We start from the raw sequence: 26,089 nt of genomic DNA on the forward strand, positions 1-26,089 counted from the left end.
CACACTGGGACACAGACAACAATTTTGGATTGCAAAAGGAAAATGGCTCCTCTTTCCTTCGCCTCTGTCTCTCTCTTCCTCTCTCTTCCACATCCCTCTGTTTTCTCGGATGACATGATAGAAGGTACCTCACTGCTTTATCTCTGCATGAAATTCTGTCTCTCTTGTGTCTCAGGACCATGGCCCTTTGCTCTGACCAGATTTAAATATAGAATTGATTACAAATGACATTCTCTATTATGTTCCTGATTAAAAATGTGGTGATCACCGAACAGTCTTTCTGACTTTTCCTCGAATATTGTAATAAACATGTTGCATTAGAGCTTAAAAATTGCTAAGTTACATTTTTCTAAGATATGTAATTGTATATATTGTGCAGATTACACTGTGCTGCAGAGTACCATAAACATGCTATTTCTATATCATGCTCGCTCTTTCTCATGATTTCACAATTTTTTTTTTCTTTCTGGATATGTGTGCAGGACTGGAATCAGTGTGAAAAAGGAATTTCTGCATCACACGAGAAGCTGAGGGACTTTAAGCAAAAGCTCTCTGTGCCTTTACCCGACCACCATGAGGAGCTGCACACAGAACAGATTCGCTGCAAGGTACACAAACAAAATCTGACTCATCTTGTGTCCTATGACCTTCTAGAAGCGTGTTGCTTCAGCAACATCTGAGTATCTTTCTTATTATTTGAGCTAAAGCATTGAACACTATTTCCTGACCAGATTTGCAGTGATAAAGCAACAATATCTCAATAGTCCAGATAATTATTGGTTTGTGCAGTCTGCTGCTATCAACCACTGCATTAATAATACCCTTGCATGCTTCTAGCAGAATGTTTGTGTGTGTGATGCCCTGACACTCTGATTAATTTTTTATCTGCAAAGGAGGGTTGATTTTTCATGCGTGATGTTACAGGGAGGTGTGTGCAGTATAGCAGAAGGTGTGTAAAAGTAAAATCAACCTGCTCTGGTCTCTATAAGCTGGACTGTCAGCAAGAATGTCTTTGACTTTGCCTGAGGGAAGTAAGTTGAGGTGCATGCTAATCATGCTAAACCGTACATGTTAGCAGAGATGCTGAGGTTTAATAAGAAGTGCTTATGCAGCAGCAAAAAAAAAAAATCAGTTTTTAACAGCAAAGTATTGGCAGCTTTTATTGTGTGCTTAATGTCTTGTCAACAGTTGTTATCTGTGAGTCACATACCATCTGTATATTAGGATTATACAGTGTAACTGTATAATGCTAGCAGAGATATCAATATCAACAAATATCAATACAAATGCAATTAGGGTCCTTTGGTTGTTACTGTGTGTGAGGGGAAGAATATGTGCAGTCAATATTCTTCTGTTTTAGATAAATGTAATCAGCTGTCTTAGTTAATATTTTATTATTATTTTTTAAATCTTACATATTTGTTGTTGTTGTTGGTTGGGTAGGGGAAGGGTTAAGGAGAGGATTTATTTTATTTTAAAATATATTAATTTATTCTTAAAATGTAAAAAAAAAAAAAATTGTTGTTTACATATTTTGTTTTTGTTTATTTAATTATTTATTTTACATCCTAAAACTTCATTTTCAGTCTAACTCTATTAAATAATAGAGTTCAGTTCTAACTGTATTAAATAATTTTTTGTTTTTACATTTTACATGGTTTTGTATGTTTATTTATTTTAAATCCAAAAACATTGTCCTAAAATTTTATTTTCAACAGTTACAGTTTGGACTGAATTTTACTGTATTTCATTTTATTTTTAAATCTTAAATTAAATGTTATTTTATTTCATTTCATTTCTGATGTGTTCATGAAAGTATGTGTTTGTGTGTGTGATAGGAATTGGAGAGCAGTATTGAAGGCTGGACTGATGATGTAGCCGGGCTGTGTATTCTGAGGGAGTCTCTCTCCAGTGGCCTCAGTGCTGATGACCTCACAGTCTTACAGGAGAGACTTCTACTACTCCAGAGACAGTGGGAGGAGACCTGTCACCAGGTACAGTACACATACGTCAGTCTGTCCCTTAGCATTTGTTTTGCACCATAACACATTCTATGCACAGCTGTCTACATTACAGTATATAAACAACTGCAAGTTTTCATCAAGTCAGTGTAACGCCCCTGTGGACTGTTTATGTGGTTTCTTCCCCTTGTGTTGGTTTAGCCCGTCTAATCATTAGTTAATCACCGTCATTGTGCTCACCTGTCTGCCACTAATTATCCACCCCATATTAGTTCCTGTCTGTCTGAGCATTGTTGTCGGTTATTGTTAATGTTACCCCGAGTGTGTGTCTCACCTACCTGAACCTGCCTTGTTGTGTCTACAATAAATGTCATTATTGGAATCCTTGTCGTCCTCGTCGTCCTGCCTGCCTCCACACATCCGGTCCGTGACAGAATAACCGACCTAAAACAACAACATGGAGATTGCTGCTTGTTTCCTCACCATATCCCGCCGGGATCTCCCCTTCTATGAGTACGCCGGGGAGTTCTGCAAGCTCGCAGCGGTGACGGCGTTAGAGGACGCCGTCCTTAATCAGCTCCATCTCCGCCTCGGGCTCCTCCACCACCTGCTCCGCCGCCAGTGGACGGTCCTCCTCCTAGTCCCCCTCCGCCCCTCCCTTGGTTTCTACGGTGCGAGGACGCACCTTCCGGGAGGGGGGAGTAATGTAACGCCCCTGTGGACTGTTTATTGTGGTTTCTTCCCCTTGTGTTGGTTTAGCCCGTCTAATCATTAGTTAATCACCGTCATTGTGCTCACCTGTCTGCCACTAATTATCCACCCCATATTAGTTCCTGTCTGTCTGAGCATTGTTGTCGGTTATTGTTAATGTTACCCCGAGTGTGTGTCTCACCTACCTGAACCTGCCTTGTTGTGTCTACAATAAATGTCATTATTGGAATCCTTGTCGTCCTCGTCGTCCTGCCTGCCTCCACACACCCGTTTCCGTGACAGTCAGATAATGAATATGTAAAGAGATGCTCTGATTTAAATTTTTAGCAACTTAACTAAAAATAATTAGGTAAATTCAATAGATAAAGGTTGATTTTTGTATATGCTGACAAAACTTACAGAGAATTTATGATATTGTTGAATCAAAGTTCATGATGGCTCCTTGTTTGCTCTGGGCAACGTAGTATAAAGGATTGCAATGATATTGTGCCTCTTAATCCCTGATGTCTCGTAGTAAGGAAAGACCATGGGAAAGACTGATGGTGCATGACACTAAATTATTACATGTCCGTCTGACATCTTCCGTTTCTTATTTTGCTCACCAATCTTTTTGCAACTTCTCCTTTAATCGTACTCTGTACTCCGTGAACCCATGGTGTAAGTGATCATTGTCTGTCATCCCTGTAGCTGTCCTTGCGCCGGCAGCAGGTGAGCGAGAGGCTGAACGAGTGGGCCGTGTTCAATGAGAAGAACAAAGAGCTGTGTGAGTGGCTCACACAAATGGAGAGCAAGGTCTCACAGAACGGCGACATCAGCATTGAGGAGATGATTGAGAAACTCAGGAAGGTGAAATGAACACACAATCACAACATATTTGTTTCTTGTGAAATCAAGAAATTGATAAATAATCATCCCATTGAACTCTAAAACGTATCCTGCAGATAAAATATATATTTCATTGTTCAGTTTAGATTCTAGATTTTTTTAAACTGCAAAAGATGTCAGACTTATTCCAGTGAATATGTGAAACACAATCTACCCAAAGTCTTATGAATATTCAGCTGAACAAACGTGCGATCTCTTTGTTATCAGGACTATCAGGAAGAGATCTCAATGGCCAAAGAGAACAAGTATCAGCTGGAACAGATGGGGGAGAGATTGGCTCAGGCCAGCCATGAAAGCAAAGCTGCAGAAATCCAGTACAAACTCAGCAAAGTCAATGAGCGGTGGCAGCATCTGCTTGACCTTATAGAAGCAAGGTGAGTCTCTCAAATGATATCGCATGACATTGTACATATTGTGCTCTAGCTGCTTAAAAAAGTTATGTCAGATCAAAGTGTAATTTATGTGTCTTTTATAGAACAAAAGCCCATAGAATTTTTATTTAATTTTTTACAACAGAATATTTTAATTCAGAAATACAAAACTAAATTTCCTGAAATATCAGTCCGTTCTTTTGAAGCAGGGTGTCCGTGGGTCCTTAAAAAGTCTTAAAATGTCTCAAATAAAGTTTTCCTAACAAAAGGCCTTAAAAAGTCTTAAATATTTTTGGTTACATTACCGCAAAAATTTCTCCAGTCTGACGAACCCAATGACTGTTTACAATCATTGGACTGGCCGAAGATTTTTTCCCCCACGGTCATTACTGCATCATCGGAGAGAGAGAGATGCACCGGTCGACCGGCCTTAAATCAGAACCGGATGGTTTTTGCTTCAAACCCACGATCAGCACACACAACTTTTTTATTTTGGCTGATCTCTATTCCAGAACTGCACACAAACTGTATTGCAATAATTTCCCAAAATGTAACTAAGTCTGTAAATGGCAGTTAACAGAGGCCAGAGACGCTGAAGACGGACACAAAGAGGAGAAAATACTGTACCGGACAATAGCAAGATCACTGTTCACCATGCTCGAAATATAGGAAGAAAATATAAATATTGAATTGGGGGTGAGGGGTTATATGACTGTATCTCTGAAGGGAACTGATTGTCTGTTCACTTACCTCCGTGTTGATATGCGCAGCACCATAGATATTTAGGCCTATATGTGTATATATATATATATGTAAGGAATAATTGACGACGGGCCGTTGAATTATTAGAAAAATAATGCACACCCAAGGTGGTGATGCGGCCACGACGCGAAGCGGAGTACTATACTACGGTTACCACACCTCAAGACATCGATAAGATGATATATTTAAAGGGATTCGTCCGGTTTTTGTACTTAAATCGCTATTGTGAGTAGGATTATTTGGTAATAAGCTGGTAATGGAGGCTTGAGCTGTTGATAGCATTCTAATGCAGTTATTAATGAAGTTATTAAAAAGAGAGCGAGAGAGACAGAGACACACAGAAAGAGAAAGAAAGAGAGAGAGAGCTTGTGTGAATTAGGCTACCTCTGTGCGTCCCTCAACAGTGTTCTGCAGCAGCGTCTCTAAACAGCGCTGTTATTACCTCGCTAGTGAGAAATGTCATGTGTAGCCTTTAAGTTGCTTCACTATATAGGCTAACTGATAAAATCGTCAGGGCAGCGCTGACAACACCTTTTTGTGCAAACTGCGTGACCGTAGTGCGAGCACGTGTGATTGCAGTAATTCCTGTGTGCTGTATATACTGTATGCTAATTTCCGTTATTACAGTTAACTATGCGAAGTGATATGGAACTGTAATGCGGTCAAGAGAGATGCCTGGAACTACGTTGTGCATTTCCCGGAAAATAATTGCACACCTCAGAACGTTCGTCAGCCAATCAGATTCAAGCATTCAACGGCCCCGTAGTATAAATATATATATAATCACACACACACACATATCTATGCGCAGCACAGCACAGCTTTGTTTACAGCGGTAACCAAGGAAACGCTATATTTGCAGCAGCTGTTCCATAAGCTGTTCCACCTGCTGTCAGAGAGTGAATTTGCATTTTTTTTCAGTCCGTCTGCTGTTTGTGTTTTGCGCAGGTGTCTTATGTAGCATAATTTCACACTTCTAAAATCAGACCATTCTGTTTTTGCTTTAAATCTTGAAATTTATACAATTTAATTCATATCAAAAACAACTGTTCGTGCTATGTGTGTGTAGCATCTTTGTTTGGATCATGATTCAAATGCAGTGGTTGCCTTGCATTTTAAATGGCTACAGATATTTTAGTTTTAAGCTAGTTTGCTCGTTATAGAGCAAATAAACAACAAATAAATTTGTTTAAAGAAAAAAAAATTGATGATCAGTATCTGAATCGGTAAGTTTGCTTGTAAAAAAAAAAATCGGGGAAAAAAAATTTGGTCTTAAATTTCATATAAGGTGGTATTAAAATGGGTCTTAAAAAGTCTTAAATTTAACTTGTTTATATCTGTAGACACCCTGTGCAGAGTGTCATCTTTAGAAATAGGGGCATGAACTGAGAATGTTCCTTGTGCTAATGGCCTGTGGGTGGAGAGGAAGTATTTTGCACCAGCATCTTAAACATGACACCATGGTGTCTCTGGATATGACTGGTAAAAGCGAATTGCCTGGAGTCAGGACTGAAAGCCTCTTACATGTGTGGTGTTGATTTCACTGTGGCCAGTGTGTGAGAGGCTCTGTGTGACTGCGTCTTGATTTTTCCCTAAAAGTTTATAGAAAAGGGTAGTATACTGACATACTTTTATTTGGATTCAATTAAAGAGCTAACTGGAGAGATTTTGCTCAAGAAAAAGTATCCACACTGTTCACAAGCAAGCATATTTCAAACACAGATACACTGACACACAATTTCTCTCACACACACGTTTACTTGGCTTTCTAAATGCAGGGCATTCCAACTAATATTGTTTTTAAATGCAGTTAGTTAAAAATACTATAACCTAATCCTAACAGAAAACCTACTGTATTTCTTCAATTAAAAAACTTTTTATTTACTTTATTTTATACAAATGAGGATATCTCCAAAAGGACGTTTTTTTTCCCCCCCATTTAACTCACTTTTGGGTACAAATTTGTCCCCAAAATATGTTTAAGTATGTACACACAGACATCAGGTTTTGTTGTAATTTTGGATTTCCAATTTAGCTCTTGCACAAAGATAAAGAAAATTGCTCTTTTTTTTTTTTTCCTTTTTATTTCGTTTACTTTTAAATAGGTGAAGCGAGTAAATGAGTTGAAATGAATACAATTAATGTTGAATACTCAACTGGAACTGGTTGTGTTGGATTTTGCTGTATTTGGCTGAGCAAAGATTTGGGTGGCTCGCCAATGTATTTAATTTTTCTAATGCATAAAATAAGTAAGCTTGACCAGAGTTCTTGTGGGGAGAAGATTTTATTGAAGGTAGTAGTGTAGCACAGATCTTCAGCAGCAACGTCAGTGTGTCGGCCTTCAAAATATCTGAACCCTTGAAAAGAGTCCTAGCTTCTACCTGAGTTCTGTCTGTGAGACAGAACTTTATACCTGGTAACAAATGGCCTTCAAACAATAGACTGATGCCATTAGGACCTCCTACTGGAGAGACAGGGTAGAAGGGCCATCCTGTGTATTTGGTTTACACCTTTACAGGATAACATCAGGAAAGATTCACAAGGTGACATATCAGATGTTGAATAAACAAGAAAGAACTATACACAAATACACAAAATCCTTCAGTCGGTTTCAAATTTGGTTTGGTAATTGGTTTCAACAAAGGTTAGAACAATGCTGTAAATAATAAGAATATGGACACCGATTTAACAAAAACCATCAACAATAATAGACTACTTTTAAAAAAACTGCAAAACAACTGTTTTTAAGGTTATATTTTAGTTTTAAAACTAAAGAAATGTTAAATGTTCTTCTTTTTTTCTTAATATTCTTAATTTTAATTTTAATGAATCAAAATAAAATAAAATAAAACAAAAATAATATTTTTCAGTTTTTGTTTATATGAATAATGACAGACACAGACATTCCAGTCCTCTGATCAGCACATGCTAATGACTGTCGTCTTATTTTAGCCACAGCAGTATATTTGTCACTCCCAGCTGCTCATGCCTGCACTTGAGAGCAGTTCACACACACATACTCAGACACCCCACACACTAACCAGGGGACTAGAGAAATCCTGGTCACTTTGTTGTTCAGACGAAAGAGAAGGGGAATTTTGACAGTGTGGAAGTTTTTCTTTCTTCTGGGACAGTTGATTGAGAGGATTATGCCCAATGGTGCTGGATATGGGCACTGATAACATGGCAGGAAGCCCTGGACAGGACTCAGATCTGCCAGAGTGTGACTGCGACATTAACAGGCAGGAAAACATTTATCCACATATCATTTACATATTACGGATTCTCTTTTTATGCAATTAAATTTATATGTTGCCATGTATTGTGGTATTTTCTGTCATACTTAGACATGTCTTAATGCGAAGTGTCTGAAATGTAGTTTATTAGATTATGTGGGTGAAATATGTCGTTTGAGATGCTTAAGTGAAGCTATCATTGCTTTTCTCCACATATGTGATTGCCCAATAGACCAGATAGTTTCACTGAAAATCTCAGTTTGTTAAATGGAGAAAATGCTATACCATGCTGTATTTGTTGACCTTCTGTTGTTGTTGCGGTGGGTTTAGTTTCAGTGTGTCTTTGTGCTTTAGGAATATAGCTTGAATCACAGTCACACTGAACTGTTCACATACCAGGGTTACATGAGGGCTTAATCTCACCAGGTCAAACATTGTCTGTGTTTTGGCTAACTGCCTACAGCATACACCAAAGTTTCAATCAAAGTTGGCTGAAGTTGAATCATGTCCACTCAGCATCTGTGCTCTTTGCTTCATATCCAGTCTGAGGTAAGACATTTTTCTGAGATCTAGATCTGGAATGGTGGCACAGCTGAAACATGCTATGCTGGTATGCGTGAGTGTGTGTCAGTGGCACTGCATTGAGCATGTGATTCTGTATTTTTAGGCACATTCAGGATTTCTAGGAAACTCTAACACCATTGGATTGCATTCTGCCTCTGCTTATATTGTCAAATATGCAAGACAACTTGACCTTACATCAGTTAACAAGTGACAAAGTAACTTCATAAATCTACCAAAAAAATTGGACAATGTAATGCATTTGCATTGTACTTACATATGTAAACTATATGTTTATATTTACACTGAAATGACATGACTCTTGCAATACTAATTATTTTTCTTTCAATTTATTGTTGACAAAAATAAATGGAATAAACAAATAATGATTGAACTATTATAATATTAATTTAATATACATTATTATTACAATTAATTAATAATATTTTATTATATAAATGTTTTATTCAAATGTATATTTATAATAATAAACATCTTTTCTGTATTTTTGTCTTTGTTTTGGGCCGTGTATAACTTTAAAACTTAAAATGCTATGTTATCAAAAGACATCCAATACTATAAAGGTCTTTCCAATCAAAATATGACTGTTCACAAAATACATTCGTGAATAAAATTAATGACGAGTGTACATTCCATATTTACTGATTCTTTAAAGGCAAATTTCATTCCGATCCCAAGTTTCTTTGATTAAACATAAAAGACGTTTGCACTGTACAGTTCTGGTTTATAGCCTAATTACACTAACAGCTTAATTACACTTTTTGCAGAATGTTATATTAATACAGTCTCTTTACTCTTCCTCTGTCTCTCTGTCTCTGGGGTCTGTAGGGTAAAGAAGTTGCGGGAGACACTTGTGGCCGTGCAGCAGCTAGATAAGAACATGAGCAGTCTGCGCTCCTGGCTGGCTCACATCGAGACTGAACTCTCACGACCCATCGTCTATGAAACCTGTGACTCACATGAGATCCAAAGTAAACTTAACCAGCAACAGGTAACGCACACACACAGAAAAGGCATTCATTTACATATGGTCGCATAAAAGTCTGTCAGTATAGTAAGTCTTATGAAAACTAGTATTAAATCTCTGCAAGTAAAATAAGCCCTGGTCAAACGTCAAAATAAGAACTTGACTTCATCTGGCTCAGTCACTGACCCACTTACTGTTTCAGTATCATAATGTATCCTCACTTTACCCAGCAACAGCCAGCACATATCAACCTCTTTCTGCATCAGAGACAAATTATCATTGTAAAGAAGCAATTTTAGTCAAACATTTTTAAAACTGATGATGCAACAAGATTAAACATATTTGTAGAGAAATGCATGACCTCTGCTTAATAAACTGAAATGAAATAGAAACTGGCAAAATGATCAAAATGTCAGATGTCGTGAGAAGCTCAGTAGAAGTCTACTCTTTCTCTGTGCAGGATCTGCAGCGTGACATTGAGAAGCACAGCACGGGTGTGGCATCAGTGCTGAACCTGTGTGAGGTGCTGCTGCACGACTGTGATGCCTGTGCCACAGAGACCGAGTGTGAATCCATCCAGCAGGCCACACGTGGCCTTGATCGCCGTTGGAGAAACATCTGTGCTGTTGCCATGGAGAGGAGGCTGAAGTGAGTGTGTTTGTGTGTGATTTATAAGTAAATTGGAAAATGTACACATTGGTTTCTGTGTAAAAGTACACTACTGTTCAAAAGTTTGGGGTCAGAGTATGTGAGCGGAGTGGAGCGGCAACAATTTCCCCTCTGCGCTCCAAGCATGCAATAATCACTCCGCTCCATCTCCGCTCTGGGTTCAGCATTTCCCGCTCCTCGCTCCACTGATCAGAAATGCCGCTCTGCCTTCACTCCATGAATTCACGGATAAAGTATTTCAGTATGTTTTGAAATATTACAAAGTTCTGTTCAGAACTTTTTACGATTTTAATATTAAACTTATTAAATATTAAAAATAAATACACTATACTAGAAGAATAGTTTTGACATGGTTTACTGGAATACTACATTTAACCCACGTCTATATTAAATGACTGTTTAACTCGCTTGTCTGTGCAGTGTCTCTCTTCTATGGCGAACCTGAGGGTTGTAGTTACTTCAGAAACAGAGAGAATATGCTGTAACTTTTCCGTTTTTAAGCTGATAAATCACAGGACAGCGTTGACAACAATTTTTTGCACTCCTGAATGTTTCTATGTGCACGCGATCTGTACGTTATGTGTGAGCTTTTGTGTTGTGCACGCGTGCAGCAATGTAGCAGCACATTAGTTTAGAGCGGAGATTAACTACCTGTACAATAAGTTGTTTTAAAACGTGATTTCACCCAATCAATATTGAGTATCCACATTCTATAAACAAGCATGCCTGAGAAATAACCTCCCGCACTCGTCCATGACCGTCATTATAACCACCTTCTTTCTGATTTGAGTGATCCACTTATCTGTAAAGCTAGCTAATGATGTTTAATGCGTGAATTCTTGATAAAATGCAGTTATATTATGGGCTGTTGGCATTAATTGTACTCGTGCTGTTGCACTCTTGGAGTGAGTGAAAACCACAACGCTTCGACTTTCAAAAAATCCACTCCTCGCTCAGTCAAAAATCATGCCGCTCCACTCCCACTCCACTCCACTCACATACTCTGCTTGGGGTCAGTAAGATTTTTAAAAAGGAAAATAGTCTTATTCAGCAAGGATACTTAATCAGAATGATCAAAAGTAACAACCGTTTTCAACATTAAAAATAATAAGTCTTTCTTGAGCACCAAATCAGCATGTTAAAATGATATCTAAGGAATCATTGACTGAAGACTGGAGTAATGGCTGCTGAAAATTTAGCTTTGCCATCACAAGAATACATGTAGCTTTGCAGCATAAGAGACTTCTTTGAAAAACATTTTTAAAAATCCCAAAAGTTTACTGTATATGCTAATGAAGACTGCAGTTCATGAAAGTGAAGTGCTGAAAGATGAAAATGAGCTATTTAGTATAGTTAAAGTTGATTCAGGCCACCAAAGGAACAGGTGTGAGAGCATGTGTCTTTTTAAAATGAAGTATTTTTAGTAAGCCCCGTGAATGATACTGTACAGTTGTACTTCCAAGTAGATTTTCAGTGTGGACTATGTTTGTGTTTGAAACTCACTGTATGTGTTTTTGCAGAATTGAGGAGACGTGGAGGTTGTGGCAGAAGTTTCTGGATGATTACTCCCGTTTTGAAGAGTGGCTGAAAGTGTCAGAGAGGACAGCAGCTCTGCCCAACTCCTCTGGAGTGCTGTACACCGTCGCTAAAGAGGAGCTCAAGAAGTTTGAGGTACTCAGAGATCCACAGATAGAGTTAATAAGGTTGAGGCAGTGAGTCAAGAGGATAATTATGAATAGGGCCTGAATACAAAAAGACAAAAAAGTAACAAGAATACTGTTGGGAAATAAAAAAAAAAGGATCACTGCTGACATCTATTGGCCAAAGTCCAGTCTACTTCAACCTTTAGTCTTTTACAATTTGTAAAGTGTCGTTGTTGACTGAAACAAATGCTAAACCATGATTTCTTTTAAACATGCACTTAACTAAGGTGTAGTTTTCACTTTTTCCAGTTTGTGAATTTAAGATTTTTTTGCCTCACAGGCATTTCAGAGGCAGGTACAGGAGTGTCTGACCCAACTAGAGCTGATCAATAAGCAGTATCGAAGGCTGGCACGTGAGAACCGCACAGACTCATCCTGCCATCTACGACAAATGGTACATGATGGGAACCGGCGCTGGGATATACTACAGAGGAGAGTAGCTGCCATCTTGCGCAGACTCAAGGTGATATATTATATATATTATATACACTACCGTTCAAGAGTTTGGGGTCAGTAAGATTTTTTTAAAGAAATTAAAAAAAAAAAAAATTCAGCATGGACACATTAAATTTATCAAAAGTGACAGTAAAGACATTTATTTTTACAAAAGATTTCTATTTCAAATAAATGCTGTTCTTTTGAACTTTTTATTCATCCAAGAATTCAGAAAAAAACATACATTACGGTTTTCACAAAAATATTAAGCAGCACAAGTATTTTCAACACTGATAATAGGAAATTATTAGAATGATAATGAATGCATATTAGAATGATTTCTGAAGAATCATGTGACACTGAAGACTGAAGTAATAACTTACCGTGTATATATATACTTATATATTCAGAACCTCTGTAGGAATCACTATTAATGCAGAACCTAAACTACATATAGCAGCAGCATGATTAATTGACTTGTTATTCTTTTGTCCTGCAGCATTTAATTGGTCAGAGAGAGGAGTTTGAAACAGCCCGGGATGGTATTCTGGTATGGCTGACTGAGATGGACCTGCAGCTCACCAACATCGAGCATTTCTCAGAGTGTGACGTTCAGGCCAAGATCAAACAACTAAAGGTCAGGGCTGTGTGAGCATACATGAATAATTTACATTTTAAAAAAAGTATGAACATGTAAGAGCTATAGCCTTGTGGGCAGCACTCCAACATATGGCACAGCAATGTTTCAGGGAGACTTGAGTTTGATTCCCAGTCCTGATCCTGTCCTCTCCCATTATTTACTGTCTGTCCTTATACTGTCCTGTCAAAATAAATGCAAGAAAATGCATTTTAAACCAGACAGGCAGATGTTTAAGAATATTTTGGTGAATTTGAATATTCATTATAGCCAAAAAATGATTTTAACTATAGCTTTATACATTGACAATTCACTAACATGCATGATAAATATTTTAGACCTGGGAAATGCTGACGCAAAACTATTTTTACTTATTCTGTAGATCATTTACTTTTAAATTTAAAATCAAAATTACTTTTCACTTTACTTGTGAACACTTGTGCGTTCCAGGCATTCCAGCAGGAGATCAGTCTGAACATGGGGAAGATGGAGAGTGTGTTTGGGCAGGGGGAGGTGCTGATGGAGAAGAGTGAGCCTCTGGATGCTGCTGTCATAGAGGAGGAGCTAGATGAGCTGCAGAGATACTGTAGGGAGGTGTTTGGTCGGGTGGAGCGCTACTACAAGAAACTCACACGCCTGCCGGTAAGACACACAAATTCAGACATGCAGGCACACTTGTTTATATCTCAGCTTTTGCTTTGCTTGTGTAAAGGTGGCTCTTACTTTTGTGGTACCTCTCATTCGCAGCTAACCGATGATGAGTGTGAAGGCTCAGATCGTGAATTCGAGTCAGGTGACCTCTCAGACCTTCAGTGGGGTGAGGATGGTGCCATGCCCCAGACATCTAGCAGACCACCTTCAGCTGGCACTGTTCCTGTTCGCACAAACGGCTCCGGCCGGGACACCCCTGCCAGTGTAGACTCCATCCCTCTGGAATGGGACCACGACTATGACTTGGACCCCATTGGCCACTCCATGTCTGCACAACGGGCCAGACAAAAAGATGAGGATGAGGAGTTACTGTGTTTGGCCACTGCAGCACTTTCAGGTGAGTGTGCTTGACCTGAAGGATGTTCTCATGAGATAATGCTCCAACTGAGTGTCCACCACCATGAGAAATTCTTCTCTGTAAACTGTTGGTATGTTTTGTTGTGTATCTCTTTTTCCACAGATGTAGTGATTCCTGAGAGCCCTGAAGCTTATGTAAAACTAACAGAAAACACATTGAGGTCCTCCTCTGGTAGGCAATAAGTTGTGGCATGCTAAATTAATGCTAATCTACACTGCATGCTATCATATTGCATGAACTGCACTATTGCATGAATTCTAAAAAAAAAATGCATGGCAAACATTCTGACAGATCTATTGCGTCTTCCAACTTTAAAATCGTTCTCAAATCAAACAATGCTAATCGGTATTAGATGTGAAAGAATTAAGAGAAAATAAAGTTTTAAAGCACCTCCATGAAAATAAACCAAAAGAGAATTGAGTTGAGAATTTGATGAGAAAAACAATAAGAGTTCCCAAGTGTAGTCCAGTGGAAATAAATCATGAGATATTGTTCATTAAATCTGGTGACCAGATCCCAAGGGTGTATAGTAGATCCCAGCGTTTGTTTGTTTTATTTCATGTAGAGCAGAAAAAAGACAACAACTTCGGTAAAGAAGCTAAAACCCAGTCCGTGAAAGAAAAATAAAATTATTTGCAATTATTTGTATTGCGTATTTGATGCTGTGAGGATAACGGAGATACATCACTATTTACACCTACACTACAGTAAGTTTTTTTTATGCTTTTGAGTCTCTTGTGCTCACCAAGGATACATTTATTTGATCAAAAATACAGTAATACTTTGAAGTATTATTACAATAACCTTTTTCTGTTATTATATTTTAAAATGTAATTTATTCCTGTGATGGCAAAACTGAATTGTTAGTAGCTTATACTCCAGTCTTCAGTGTCACATGATTCTTCAGAAATAATTAAAAATGCTGATTTGGCTCCTAAGAAACATTTATTATCAGTTTTGAAACAAATTGTGCTGCTTAATATTTTAATGGAAACCAAAATACTTTTTTCATGATTCTTTGATGAATAGACGGTTTAAAAGACCAGCATTTTCAGAAATCAGATGGTTTTAAAGATTTTCAGAAATCTTTTGTAAAATTTTTAATATTTTTACTGTCACTTTTAACCAAATTAATTAAACTCTCTGAATAGACGTATTTATTTCTTACAAAACAATTATAAGGTGATGTAATGTCTGAAAAGCAGATCTCAGGTCATGTTGCCCTATTGTTGGAACCACATGCATGCCACAAATTACGCTGTTTGGACAGGACCACTGCATGGATCAGTTTTACAAGTGCCATTTCATTCCAACATATAACGGTCAACACTGACATTGATACTTTTGATATTTTGTTTTATAATTCACTGTTATAACTGAAAATGTTACATATAAAACAAATGAGTTGTCTGCATAATATTCACATTCCATTTTTAGCGAATAACGTGATTAAAACTTAACATGTTTTAAAGCTTTACAAAACTCCTAATACACTCACAATGTGATCACAGAATGACTGTATTTCAGAATTATCCTTTTTTTAAAGGTGGTCATGTGACATCCCAATGTTAATCTATACATTAATTCCTGCAGGTGAAGCAGTTCGATTATTAGACGATATAATGGACACCAGCCACTACAGCCTCCAGCAGACAGATGGCACTATGGGTGGCCATGACACCTCTTACATGGGCTATGTAAGTACAGATTCAGTGTGCGGCTCAGTCAGTTTAGTCTATAGTGGCAGTATGTTGCCATGAAATGAGAAGTTTGATTAGTTTCTTTCCTCTGCACAGATGCGGCTAATGGATGATTGCCGTGGCAGTCTGAAAGCGGTCAAGAGGGTTGAGGGGGAGCTGGAGGAGGAAGAAGACAACCTGTCAGGACTGAGCAATCCTGATAACACAGAGACACAGAGCACAGGTTAGTCCAGCACAGAAATGCTGAGACCGCTGAATACACGTGTATATTTGAATTTGATGCTATTATGGTAATGGTGATATTTCAGGTGTCATTGAGCGTTGGGAGCTGATCCAGGCCCAGTCTGCTGATTCAGATCACAAAGAGAGAGAAAACCTGGTGCTATGGCAAAAGATGACCTCTGACCTGGACACCATGGAGGCATGGTTTGGTCAGGCTGAGGCGGAGTTAGTAGAACTGAGAAGGAAAGATCTCAGTGCAGATATACACACTATTGAGCAGAGAATTAGAAAACTCAAGGTTTGTGTTGCCTACTACATATTTGTACATGTGAATTTGTGTCTGTGCATATTTGCTGAATGATTTAGTAAGTGTTTCCTTTCTAATGCTGTTGATGGGCTGCACATCTGACCATAGCTTTTGAAAATCATCACAAATTAGATATACAGAGCTGTCCTGTTTGTAATCCTAAAACCCAGATGAGAATTTAAATATTTGAACCATGGATGATAAACATTTCAACATAACCAACAACATTATTGTCACATGAGCTTGTTACACATCTAATCAGGCTGTTTAGTCATAAACCAACCCAAAGGCTATTTTGCCATGGGTTCCCTTTGGAATAGCTAATGGGTTTTAAAAACAAAAAAACTGTTTTCGATTTATGGGTAAGGTCTGTGGTTAACACTACTTACAGGGACTTTCCCATTATACAATATAAATCAAGAATTGCTATTCTAAAAGCCCATTAGAAATACCAACAGGACCCATGGTGAATTAGCCAGTCATTGACATACAGTCAAAATTTTGTGACCGGAAATCCCCAAAATCTCATTGAAAATTAGATTTCTTCTATCTACTTTATTGCTGAAAGTGCAAATGTACTATTTCATATTACTATAAATATAATAGTTAACCATGTCCAAACTGTAAACATACATTTGGCACTGGCAGGTCCATGTGTGGGTTGCTCACATGTCTACACTGCAAAACAAGTCTTGCTCGCACACACACATACACATTTCAAATTGGGCAGGATGTCAGCAACGGAAATAAATCAGAGGAAATCCACAGCATCCCGCTGACCCACATACAGCGAGAATATTGGAGCATCTGATTTCACCCGTTATTTTTACATGCACACAAACTAAAATGTGTATACAGTCCAAAGCTGTAAGTGAACCTTCCCTACGGAACAATTTAACAACAGAGATTAACCAAAATAAGGCTTGCACCTAACTACACATAATTTCTTGGTAACATAATGCAGTCTCTAAAATGAACACAAATTTCTAACACAATGCTTCGCTCTTGTGTCTCAACAGGAGTTACAGAAGGAAATGGATTCCCATAAGTCCAAAGTACTGTCCATCAACTTAAACAGCGTAACACTACTCCAGTCAGACTCAGAGGAGAGCCAGGATCTACAAGTGAAACTGAAGGAGATGAACTCACGCTGGGATCGACTGGGAAAATCACTTAAGGATTGGAGAACAGCACTCCAGGATGCTCTGATGCAGTGTCAGGTACATACACAGACAGCACCTACATGTGCACTACTGTTCAAAAGTTTGTAGTCAGTAAGATGTTTTTTTTTTTTTTGGGACAAAGTAATACTTTTATTCAGCAAGGATGCATTGTATTGATCAAAAGTGACAGTAAAGACATTTGTAATGTTACAACAAACTTCTATTTCAAATAAATGCTGTTTTTTTTTAAAACTTTCTATTCATTAAAGAATCCTAAAAAAAAGTACTATCAAGGTTTCCAGAAAAATAGTTGGCAGCAAAAGAGTTTTCAACATTGATAATAACAAGAAATGTTTCTTGAGCACCAAATCAGCATATTAGAATGATTTCTGAAGGATCACGTGACCTTAAGACTGGAGTAATGGCTGCTGAAAACTCAGCTTTGCCATGACAGGAATAAATTACATTTTACAATATATTACAAAATAAAACATTTTAAATTGTAATAATTTTTCAAAATATTTTAATCAAGTAAATACAGCCTTGGTGAGCAAGAGAGACTTCTTTCAAAAACATGACAAAAATCTTTTTGAATGGTATTGTACATTAAATTAAACACACAGAGGCAGGTACTGTCATTCTCTCACACTGTTTGCTTCTTTACAGGAGTTCCATGAGCTGAGTCATGGTCTTCTTCTCTGGCTGGAAAACATCGACCGCCGGAGAAACGAGATTATCCCAATAGCATCGGGGCTAGATCGGCCTACACTTCAAGCTCATTACAGAGCACTAAAGGTACCTGTGAACAGGCCACTGCTTTTTGGTATGGATGTATATGGGCTGAATACATATTTTGTCTACTGTTCACCCTATACTGTACGCAGAATAAGAGAGGAAGAATAGAGCAGCCACTCTCATAGTATGTTGAAAACAGTATGTAAAAAGGTGTCTGGATGGGAAAATATTTCTTCATTTGTGTTAAGTCACCTAGAAGACAGTGTTCACTTGCTTTCTTAGCCATCTACTGTACTTTAAAGTATGTTTTTCATCATTGCATTATGCACATTTGAGTTCATCCATTGTCAAAAAAGTTCCTAAAATTCTCCAAATGTGGGAAAAAAATGTATTAGAACACAAACATTTCATTTTACCAAGTGAAACATTGACACGCATTTGTCTGCAGCAAATCCAGCGGGAGCTGTTGGAGACTGAGCAGAAGGTGGACAGTCTGCAGGAGCTCTCAGGGCAACTGCTGGTGCAGGCACATGGCAGCGAGTGTCTGGAGGCCCAGGAGAGGGTGCACGTCATCGGGAACCGTCTGCGACTGCTCCTGAAAGCTGTGGCCACTGACCTGGAACTTCTAGAAAAAGAGCTCCAGGCTTCTGGGAACAGACAGGTCAGTCTACAAGCACATTCAATATTTATTCATCTCTTTACTGACCATTTGCTCGGTTTTAAGCAACATTAGACATTGTCCATAATATCAGACTGTCTTGGATCTCCATTTCAAAGCTAAAACTCAGATCTTCACCCAACTTACAGGATGCGTCCCTCTGGTCTGTTATGGATGACACGGATACTTCTGGATTGGTCAGTCCTGTTTCAGAGGTCAGCGTTTCCACTAAACGACAATCGGTAATGCATCTCCTCTCCCGTTTTTGATATTATTTCAGGCATGCCGTGAAGGTCACTGTTCTGCTAAAGTGAGGCGGTTGAGCTTATAACGGGAAGATTTTCAAAATGTTGGTTCCAGTATAATATTCCTCACTGACAAAATCCCCTGGAATATTTGCTCACTTCTTCATCCCGCTGTAAATATGTTGGTTTGGATGTTTATTTGTGGCTCCGGAAGTACTTTGCTTCCTATGAAATTTATACAAGAAACACTGGCTTTACTTTTCAGACATACTTAAAATCAAATCAAGCCATGCAGCAATTTTAGTGGATTTGTTTGAAGGTGTCTGTGTGGAAAGCCAGGTTTCTTACACCTTGCCAGATTTTTTTTGTCATTGCCACCTATTTTGCTGCTGCCTTTTGTTTTGTTGTTACTGGTTTGTGATTATACTGAACGGCCTGGCTATTTGTTTCTGCTTGTCACCACAAGCTTTGTCTTTATTTGCTGAACTGAAACATTCTTTCTTTCTTTTACCCCTCCCTCCCTTTTGCTCATTGCACAACAGCTACGAGGCAAATGTAGTGTGTCAGAACCAGGATCCTCAGCCAGACTTCCACGTCACAGGTACCTGTCTCTCACGCTTTAGAATGCAGGGGGGATGATGGAACTCATTCCAGATCCATACCATCAGAAGCATTCAGATCAGAGGCCAGATCCTCTGCGGTGGGAGTCCACACGAGTTGTTCAGTTCTAGGAAAGGAATTTGTTTTGGTTCCTAGTCAAGGATTCTTAGTAATCTTATGTGTTATTTTCCCCAAGAACATAATATTTTGTCTGACAATGTAACTTTGTGTCATTTGAACATAAAAGGTTGGAAGAAACTATGTTCAAAATCCTGATGCGTCCATCATCTTTCTCCATTCTTGATGCCATGTGAAAATACTGAAATTTATTAGTCATTTTCAAAACCATGTAATTTTTGGTTGCTTTCATTGTTTTTTTGCGGTTTTATTTTTTTGTGCAAACAATTCATTGTGATGCTCTCACACTCATCTCTGCCTTATAGCAAAATTAGCAAAAAGAAAAGCAGCCATATTGTGTGAAACTTTCTAATACATTTCATTAACAACATTAACAAGCATAAACTGTATGTAATGCTTAACAAAGTGTTATTTAATTTACATTAAATAGATAGAAAGGCCATGAAACTTTAATTCATATATATATTCATATTTAAATGCACATGAACTGCTGCTTTGTTAAGCATTATATCATGTTTGTTGTCTTTTTAATTAAATATATTATGAAGTATTACAAAATATGGAACTGTCTTTAATAATAGCACAAATATGGAAGTGAAATCTGTCCTAAGAACAAAAGATTTAATGTGCAGTTTGTCCATAAAACATGGACTTCTGTCAGTTAGTGACTAAATGTATCATTATATGCAAATAACAAAACAGTGACAGATGCTAAAACTGTTTGCTTTGTTTAAGATGGAAGGGAATTGAGTTGTCATTGCAAGTGTCCTTGGATGGAGAAAAGACAAAAAAATCATCTTATTTTAGTATTACTTATATATTATTGTATTTATTAATATTTTGAATTAGCATTTACTTTTCATTTTTTGTCATTATTTCTTTATAGCGTTAATTTTTATTTCAGATTTAGCTTTAGTAATTTTAGTACATTAACTTAAACTTATTTTAGTTATTCGCCAAGGCAACATTTCTAATTTTCTTTTAATGTTTTTTAATTTTTACTTTTATTTCACAACGGTTTTGAATAGTTTTAGTTGTAGTTTTAGTTAACGATAACAACACTGGGCCTCATTCATGAAACATTCGTAAATATTGGAGTAAATTCTGAGTAATTTGCGCGTAAAACGGACCTTCCCGAAAACTCTCCTCCGAATTCACAAACACTTCGTACACATCAGATTTGATAGTTAAACATGTGTATGTTAATGAATTCCAATCATTCGTAAATAGGGCGCTCATGCACGCTCATTCACAATTAGCATAATCCCCACCTATGAATTACAGCTACGTAAATTGCGTGTCCAGGAACGCAGTGGAATATACGGCTGGGTAAAAAGTGAAAGTGACAAGCAGTTTATCAGCTCCCAGCTACCAAACAAAAAAAAAAACCGGGGCAAACGACCTTGTAAAATATTATGATGGCAGTGCATAAAAATTCAGTGTCATCAGTTTGCCAAAAAGAACACAGAACGTTTTACGCACCATTTACACATGGTAGGGAGCAGGTGTCAATTTCTATCGTACCAACTAACATTTTGAAAATACGAACACTTTCATGAATCCGAAAATTTACGTCAGAACGGCTTTACGAACGGAAAGGATACTTTTTTAAAACAAATCACCCTTTCACATGATAAACTGAATAGTAGACATTCTGTGCTACTCGCAACATTTCCGTGTCATTATCATTTATCAGTTTATTCTAATCTATTATTCTGATGTTTTGTAGGTTGCCCAGCGGTTCTGGCTGCGTTTCGTCTCGCTCTGGTTCCTCCGGGTCACAAGGTGGCGCTGCTGTGGCTCGCTGCCAGCCCTTTCTGCTGCGGGTGCTCAGGGCAGCTCTGCCACTGCAGCTCCTGCTGCTGCTCATAGTGGGCCTGACCTGTCTGGTGCCCATGACTGAGCAGGATTACAGTTGTGCCCATGCCAACAATTTTGCCCGGTCTTTTCATCCCATGCTCCGCTACACCAACGGCCCACCGCCTGTATGAGCAGGAGGAGACTTTAGTAATGCCTTCATCTGGTTCATATTAAACTGCAGGACACAGAATGGGCTAGTGTTATCCAAAGCTGATTGTTCCTGTTCCTGTACAGTTACTGCTGCTAATTTCATTTTTCACTAAACAGCGTACTATTGAACTCATTGCAATGTAGACTAGTGTTGGACAGCCAAACTGGTTAACCTTTTCTGTCCCGAGGAAACAGAAGAAAAACTATGAAATCGTTATATAATTATGTACTTAATAGCACTGACATAAGCATAAGGTACTGCACTTATACCGTCCAAGAAAATGGCCAAAATTATTTGCTTAGGCTAAGGAGAGTGTTTTATTTTTATTTTTTTATTATTTAAAATTGTAGAAAAAAAGTTATTTTGAATATTATTTAAATAATATTTTACATGGCAATTCAAATTTTATTTTTATTTCATGGCATGGAGCTCACTTTTTTTTTTTTGTCCAGAAATGTAAAACAGTCACTTATGTAGCTCTATGAGAGAAGCGTGCTTTTTATTACCGTTATCTACTTACTGTATGTTAATTTGTGTGTTATGACAATGACAGTGTGACAAAAACATTATGATTGCGATGTCTATGCCTATTTCTGTATGTACAGTTTGCTAATGCTGACAATAAAGACACATCTTTTCATTTAATATATATATAAATTCTGCTAGTCTGCCCATTATGTTTAGTTAAAAGTATCATTTTAAAATGTATAAATTTTTTTTTTTTTTTTTGCTCTATCCTTTATAATTATTTCAGCCAAATTAGCATTTCCACATTTAGGTCCTTCAAAACTAAAACACACTGTACAAATCATAACATTCAAGAATCAAATGTAATAGCTGATAAATGTAATGTACAAGTCTACTGGACTATGACCAAACACATTCACAGATTTGAGGAACAATATGACAATCTAGTGCAAGGCAGACAGTGTCAGTTCCTGCATTGAATATGTACCAGTGATTATAGGCCGTTATTCACTTCAAGCCTTCACAATGCTTATAAAAATCAGCATTTACATGTCTGTTAACATGGCCATAAAACCAATTACAGCACTTGAATACAGCAAAAATAGGGTTTAACATTATGTCATAATAACCAACCAATAAGCGAACGTCTTTGCAAAAAAAAAAAAAGATGCCTAATAATGCACTAATATCACCACTAATCACAGAGCATTTTCCACCATTTGAGTTAAAATTACATATTAACATATTAAAAAGAAAACAGTGGTCTTTATATATATATATACAGTATATATATATGATTGCGAGAATAAATTGTCTTTTTCTTTGTTCCAAGAGTAACATTTCTCCTGTTTTCAGTTTTTTTTTTTCACACTTTATATTATAGTGTTCATGCTACGTTATATTAAGCGCTGCTTGTAATTATACCTAACTGTTATTATTGCCATAATGCATATAGTAATAGTAACATGAAAAAAAAGTAACACCGATGCTGCATTCTACAGTTAAGGTAACATTGCACTTACTTCTGACTGACAGCTCAGATTTGAAAGTGGAATGTCAATATAACCTCACCTGTTTTTAATACAGTAACTGAATAATCCCTGGTAACTAAAGTTTAAGCAATTAAACCGTTTACCTGCTAGTTTATGATGTACTTCACAAGCCACCTGCTCTTGTCTTTTTTTCCTTTTAATTTTGTTTGTTTGTTTTAGCTTAAGTTTGTGATGTCAAAGCTGTCACTCCATTGGTTATTTAAAAAGAAGAAGAAGAAGAATTAGCAGCTTCTACATAAATCTGTCTCAATGCGCCACAAAGGCCTAAGAGCCCTTTTCCACAAGTTCGACCTTTTTTCAAAATGTCTTTCAAAACTAATGAATCAAGTGACCATAGATGTATAGCGTTTGGGAGTCTTATTTGAAGACTCAACCTGTCCATTTCTTCAAATATGTTTTTACGTTTTAAAATGCGTTCATTTCTAGATGGGTCTTCCAGAATCTAAAGTGATAAGGCACAAGGAGAGACTTCAGTTCCACCTTCAAATCTTTTAGACAGCACTGACTGGTTCACAGTCTTGAGTTGTTGGATTGTACATAGATCAGGGGTCTGGACTCTGGCCGTGTTGGGCTGCATGGCTCCAGGGCCTCTGGAGGGGCTGCTGCTGCTGGCTGTGGATGTAGACGAAGAGTCTTTCTCACTCTGTGCCCACAGTCGCTGCACTTTTCCTGAAGAATGGAATCGCTGGGCGTCCAGCATCTCTAACAAAAGGTCATACAGTGGGACTCGATTCTTACATTTCATTCGGTATAAGTGCTCCATTCCTTTGTTGCTTTAAAAAAAAAAAAAGAATGCAGATGTAACGTGCATGACTGTAAGCAGTAATAATTCAGCAACAAAAATCCTTATTTAATGATTGCTAATGAATGTAAGAACTAATGGCCCATCAAATGGGTAAAGAATATAAATTGGTATTTTTTTAATATAAAAAAACTTGTGAGCTGTGATACACTGATGTTGAAATATTTGGGCTGAGTAGGATTTTTTCATGTTTTTGAAACAGTCTCTTATCAAGGCTGGATTTATTTCATAAAAATTGCCCCACTGCTACAGTAAATACAGTAATATTGTGAAATGTTATTTTACTTTGACTGTTCTTTGTTTGAATATATTTTAAAATGTAATTTTTTTCCTGAAATGGCAAAGCTGAATTCTCAGCAGCCATTACTCCAGTCTTAATTTTCACATGATCCTTCAGAAGTCATTCTAATATGCTGATTTGCTGCTCATGAAAAATTTCTTATCAATGTTGAAAGCATTTATTTGAAAAATTAAATACAGCAATGTAAAAGATTTTACTGCCACTTTTGATCAATTTAATGCGTCCTTGTTGAATAAAAGTATTAATTTCTTTAAAAAAATGATAATCTTATTGACCCCAAACTTTTAAATGGTAGTGTGTATGAAATGATGTTTGTGTTAATCTTCTTATTTGTTATTTACCTCATGTGTCTGATGTTTGTGAGCAGCAGCAGGAGCTGGGCCTGACGGCGGGACTGCAGCTGTAGGGAGGCACCCGGTTTACTGATGCAGTAAATGAGGGCATCAGTGATGCTGTCCAGCATGCACTGTACCATGAAGCTGTCCATCAGGGGCTCCACTGAACTGGAGCAGAATGAAAATGCACCTGATCAGACAGAAAAAGATAAGCAATAACTATTTAAACGTTTCATATGAACTGACACCTAAGACATGTTTAGGGTTTTACACCTAGGACATGTTATACAGAGGTGACGAATAAAATCTATCATGGTTTCTAAAAAAAAAAAATCTGTAAAACCAGGCCACTGTATTTTTGATCAAATAAAGGCCACCTTGGTGAGCATAAGAGACCTTCAAAAACATTTGTGACCCTGGACCACAAAACCAGTCATAAGGGTCGATTTTTCGAAATTGAGATTTATACATCATCTGAAAGCATTGATGTATGGTTTGTTAGGATAGGACAATATTTGGTCGAGATACAACTATTTGAAGATCTGGAATCTGAGGGTGCAAAACAATCAAAATATTGAGAAAATCGCCTTTAAAGTTGTCCAAATGAAGTTCTTAGCAATGCATATTACTAATCAAAAATTAAGTAAAGTCTGGAAGCTCCAAAGTTTCTTCACTCTCTGTGACTTGCAGACTCACCAGAATTGAGAAGTATGATGGCTTTGAGACATACGAATTCCTCCAGCTTGAGTTTGAGACTACGGAAGCGAGCCACAGTCGCCAAGAGCATGTCGAAAATCTCAGTCATCCCCTCGACACATTCTCCTTCACTCCTGGAAAGAGGTAGACCAGCTCTTTATCCATGCCAGGAGATTGTTTGTGCCATTTACTGTGATATGTGCCTTAAAATAGGAGATGGTCCTCACTGCAGAACACAAGATCCAGGGGGTGTGGTTGGATCCAGATCCAACTCCTCCCACCTTACATATACCTAAACCTACCCGTCTCCACCCCCTGATCCCATTCTTCTTTTAAAAACGTTTAAAAATCTTATAGACCCCAAACTTTTGAACAGTAGTGTATATTAAATAAGAGAATCCAAAATAAAGGATTCTGAAGTGGTTTGTTTTGTTGTAATTATTGGCTGACTGTACATGAAATCTTGTAATTACATATAACAAAAAGTTAAAAATGAAACGTTTCACTTTCTTTTGTGCTTTCAGCCTTCAGTTGGACTGGATCCTACATGACTGACCAGCCAGAATCAAATATTCCAGGGAGCATTCAAAAAAAATAAAAAATAAAATATATATATATATATATATATATATATATATAAAAAATCTAACAAACCCACACTTTTGCCC

The 26,089-nt window shown here is 37.5% G+C and overlaps 1 protein-coding gene and 1 pseudogene across 7 annotated transcripts in view; one reads left to right on the forward strand and one right to left on the reverse strand.

Moving 5' to 3' along the window:
* The window catches only part of LOC107665323 (nesprin-1-like), a 133,934-nt gene extending 111,795 nt beyond the window's left edge, over positions 1-22,139 (forward strand). For 3 of the 7 annotated variants that reach the window (XM_016456146.1, XM_016456145.1, XM_016456147.1), the window contains 21 exons: positions 483-608; positions 1,839-1,994; positions 3,360-3,518; positions 3,765-3,931; positions 9,337-9,499; positions 9,936-10,123; positions 11,665-11,815; positions 12,128-12,310; positions 12,782-12,919; positions 13,370-13,561; positions 13,667-13,967; positions 14,091-14,159; positions 15,582-15,685; positions 15,785-15,911; positions 15,997-16,208; positions 17,237-17,437; positions 18,047-18,175; positions 18,564-18,776; positions 18,893-19,015; positions 19,561-19,619; positions 21,486-22,139. In XM_016456146.1, coding sequence (XP_016311632.1) covers positions 483-608; positions 1,839-1,994; positions 3,360-3,518; positions 3,765-3,931; positions 9,337-9,499; positions 9,936-10,123; positions 11,665-11,815; positions 12,128-12,310; positions 12,782-12,919; positions 13,370-13,561; positions 13,667-13,967; positions 14,091-14,159; positions 15,582-15,685; positions 15,785-15,911; positions 15,997-16,208; positions 17,237-17,437; positions 18,047-18,175; positions 18,564-18,776; positions 18,893-19,015; positions 19,561-19,619; positions 21,486-21,747 — 3,423 coding nt within the window. In that variant the 3' untranslated portion in view covers positions 21,748-22,139. The remainder of the gene's footprint in view (positions 1-482; positions 609-1,838; positions 1,995-3,359; positions 3,519-3,764; positions 3,932-9,336; positions 9,500-9,935; positions 10,124-11,664; positions 11,816-12,127; positions 12,311-12,781; positions 12,920-13,369; positions 13,562-13,666; positions 13,968-14,090; positions 14,160-15,581; positions 15,686-15,784; positions 15,912-15,996; positions 16,209-17,236; positions 17,438-18,046; positions 18,176-18,563; positions 18,777-18,892; positions 19,016-19,560; positions 19,620-21,485) is intronic. The other 4 variants (XM_016456151.1, XM_016456149.1, XM_016456148.1 and 1 more) reach the window with 3 other exon arrangements.
* Positions 22,140-23,567: 1,428 nt separating this feature from the next.
* LOC107665325 (estrogen receptor-like) overlaps positions 23,568-26,089 on the reverse strand; it is a 15,899-nt pseudogene continuing 13,377 nt past the window's right edge.

The sequence above is a fragment of the Sinocyclocheilus anshuiensis genome, unplaced genomic scaffold (assembly GCF_001515605.1).
Source record: "Sinocyclocheilus anshuiensis isolate Anshui unplaced genomic scaffold, SAMN03320099.WGS_v1.1 scaffold199, whole genome shotgun sequence".
Classification (NCBI taxonomy): Eukaryota; Metazoa; Chordata; class Actinopteri; order Cypriniformes; family Cyprinidae; genus Sinocyclocheilus; species Sinocyclocheilus anshuiensis.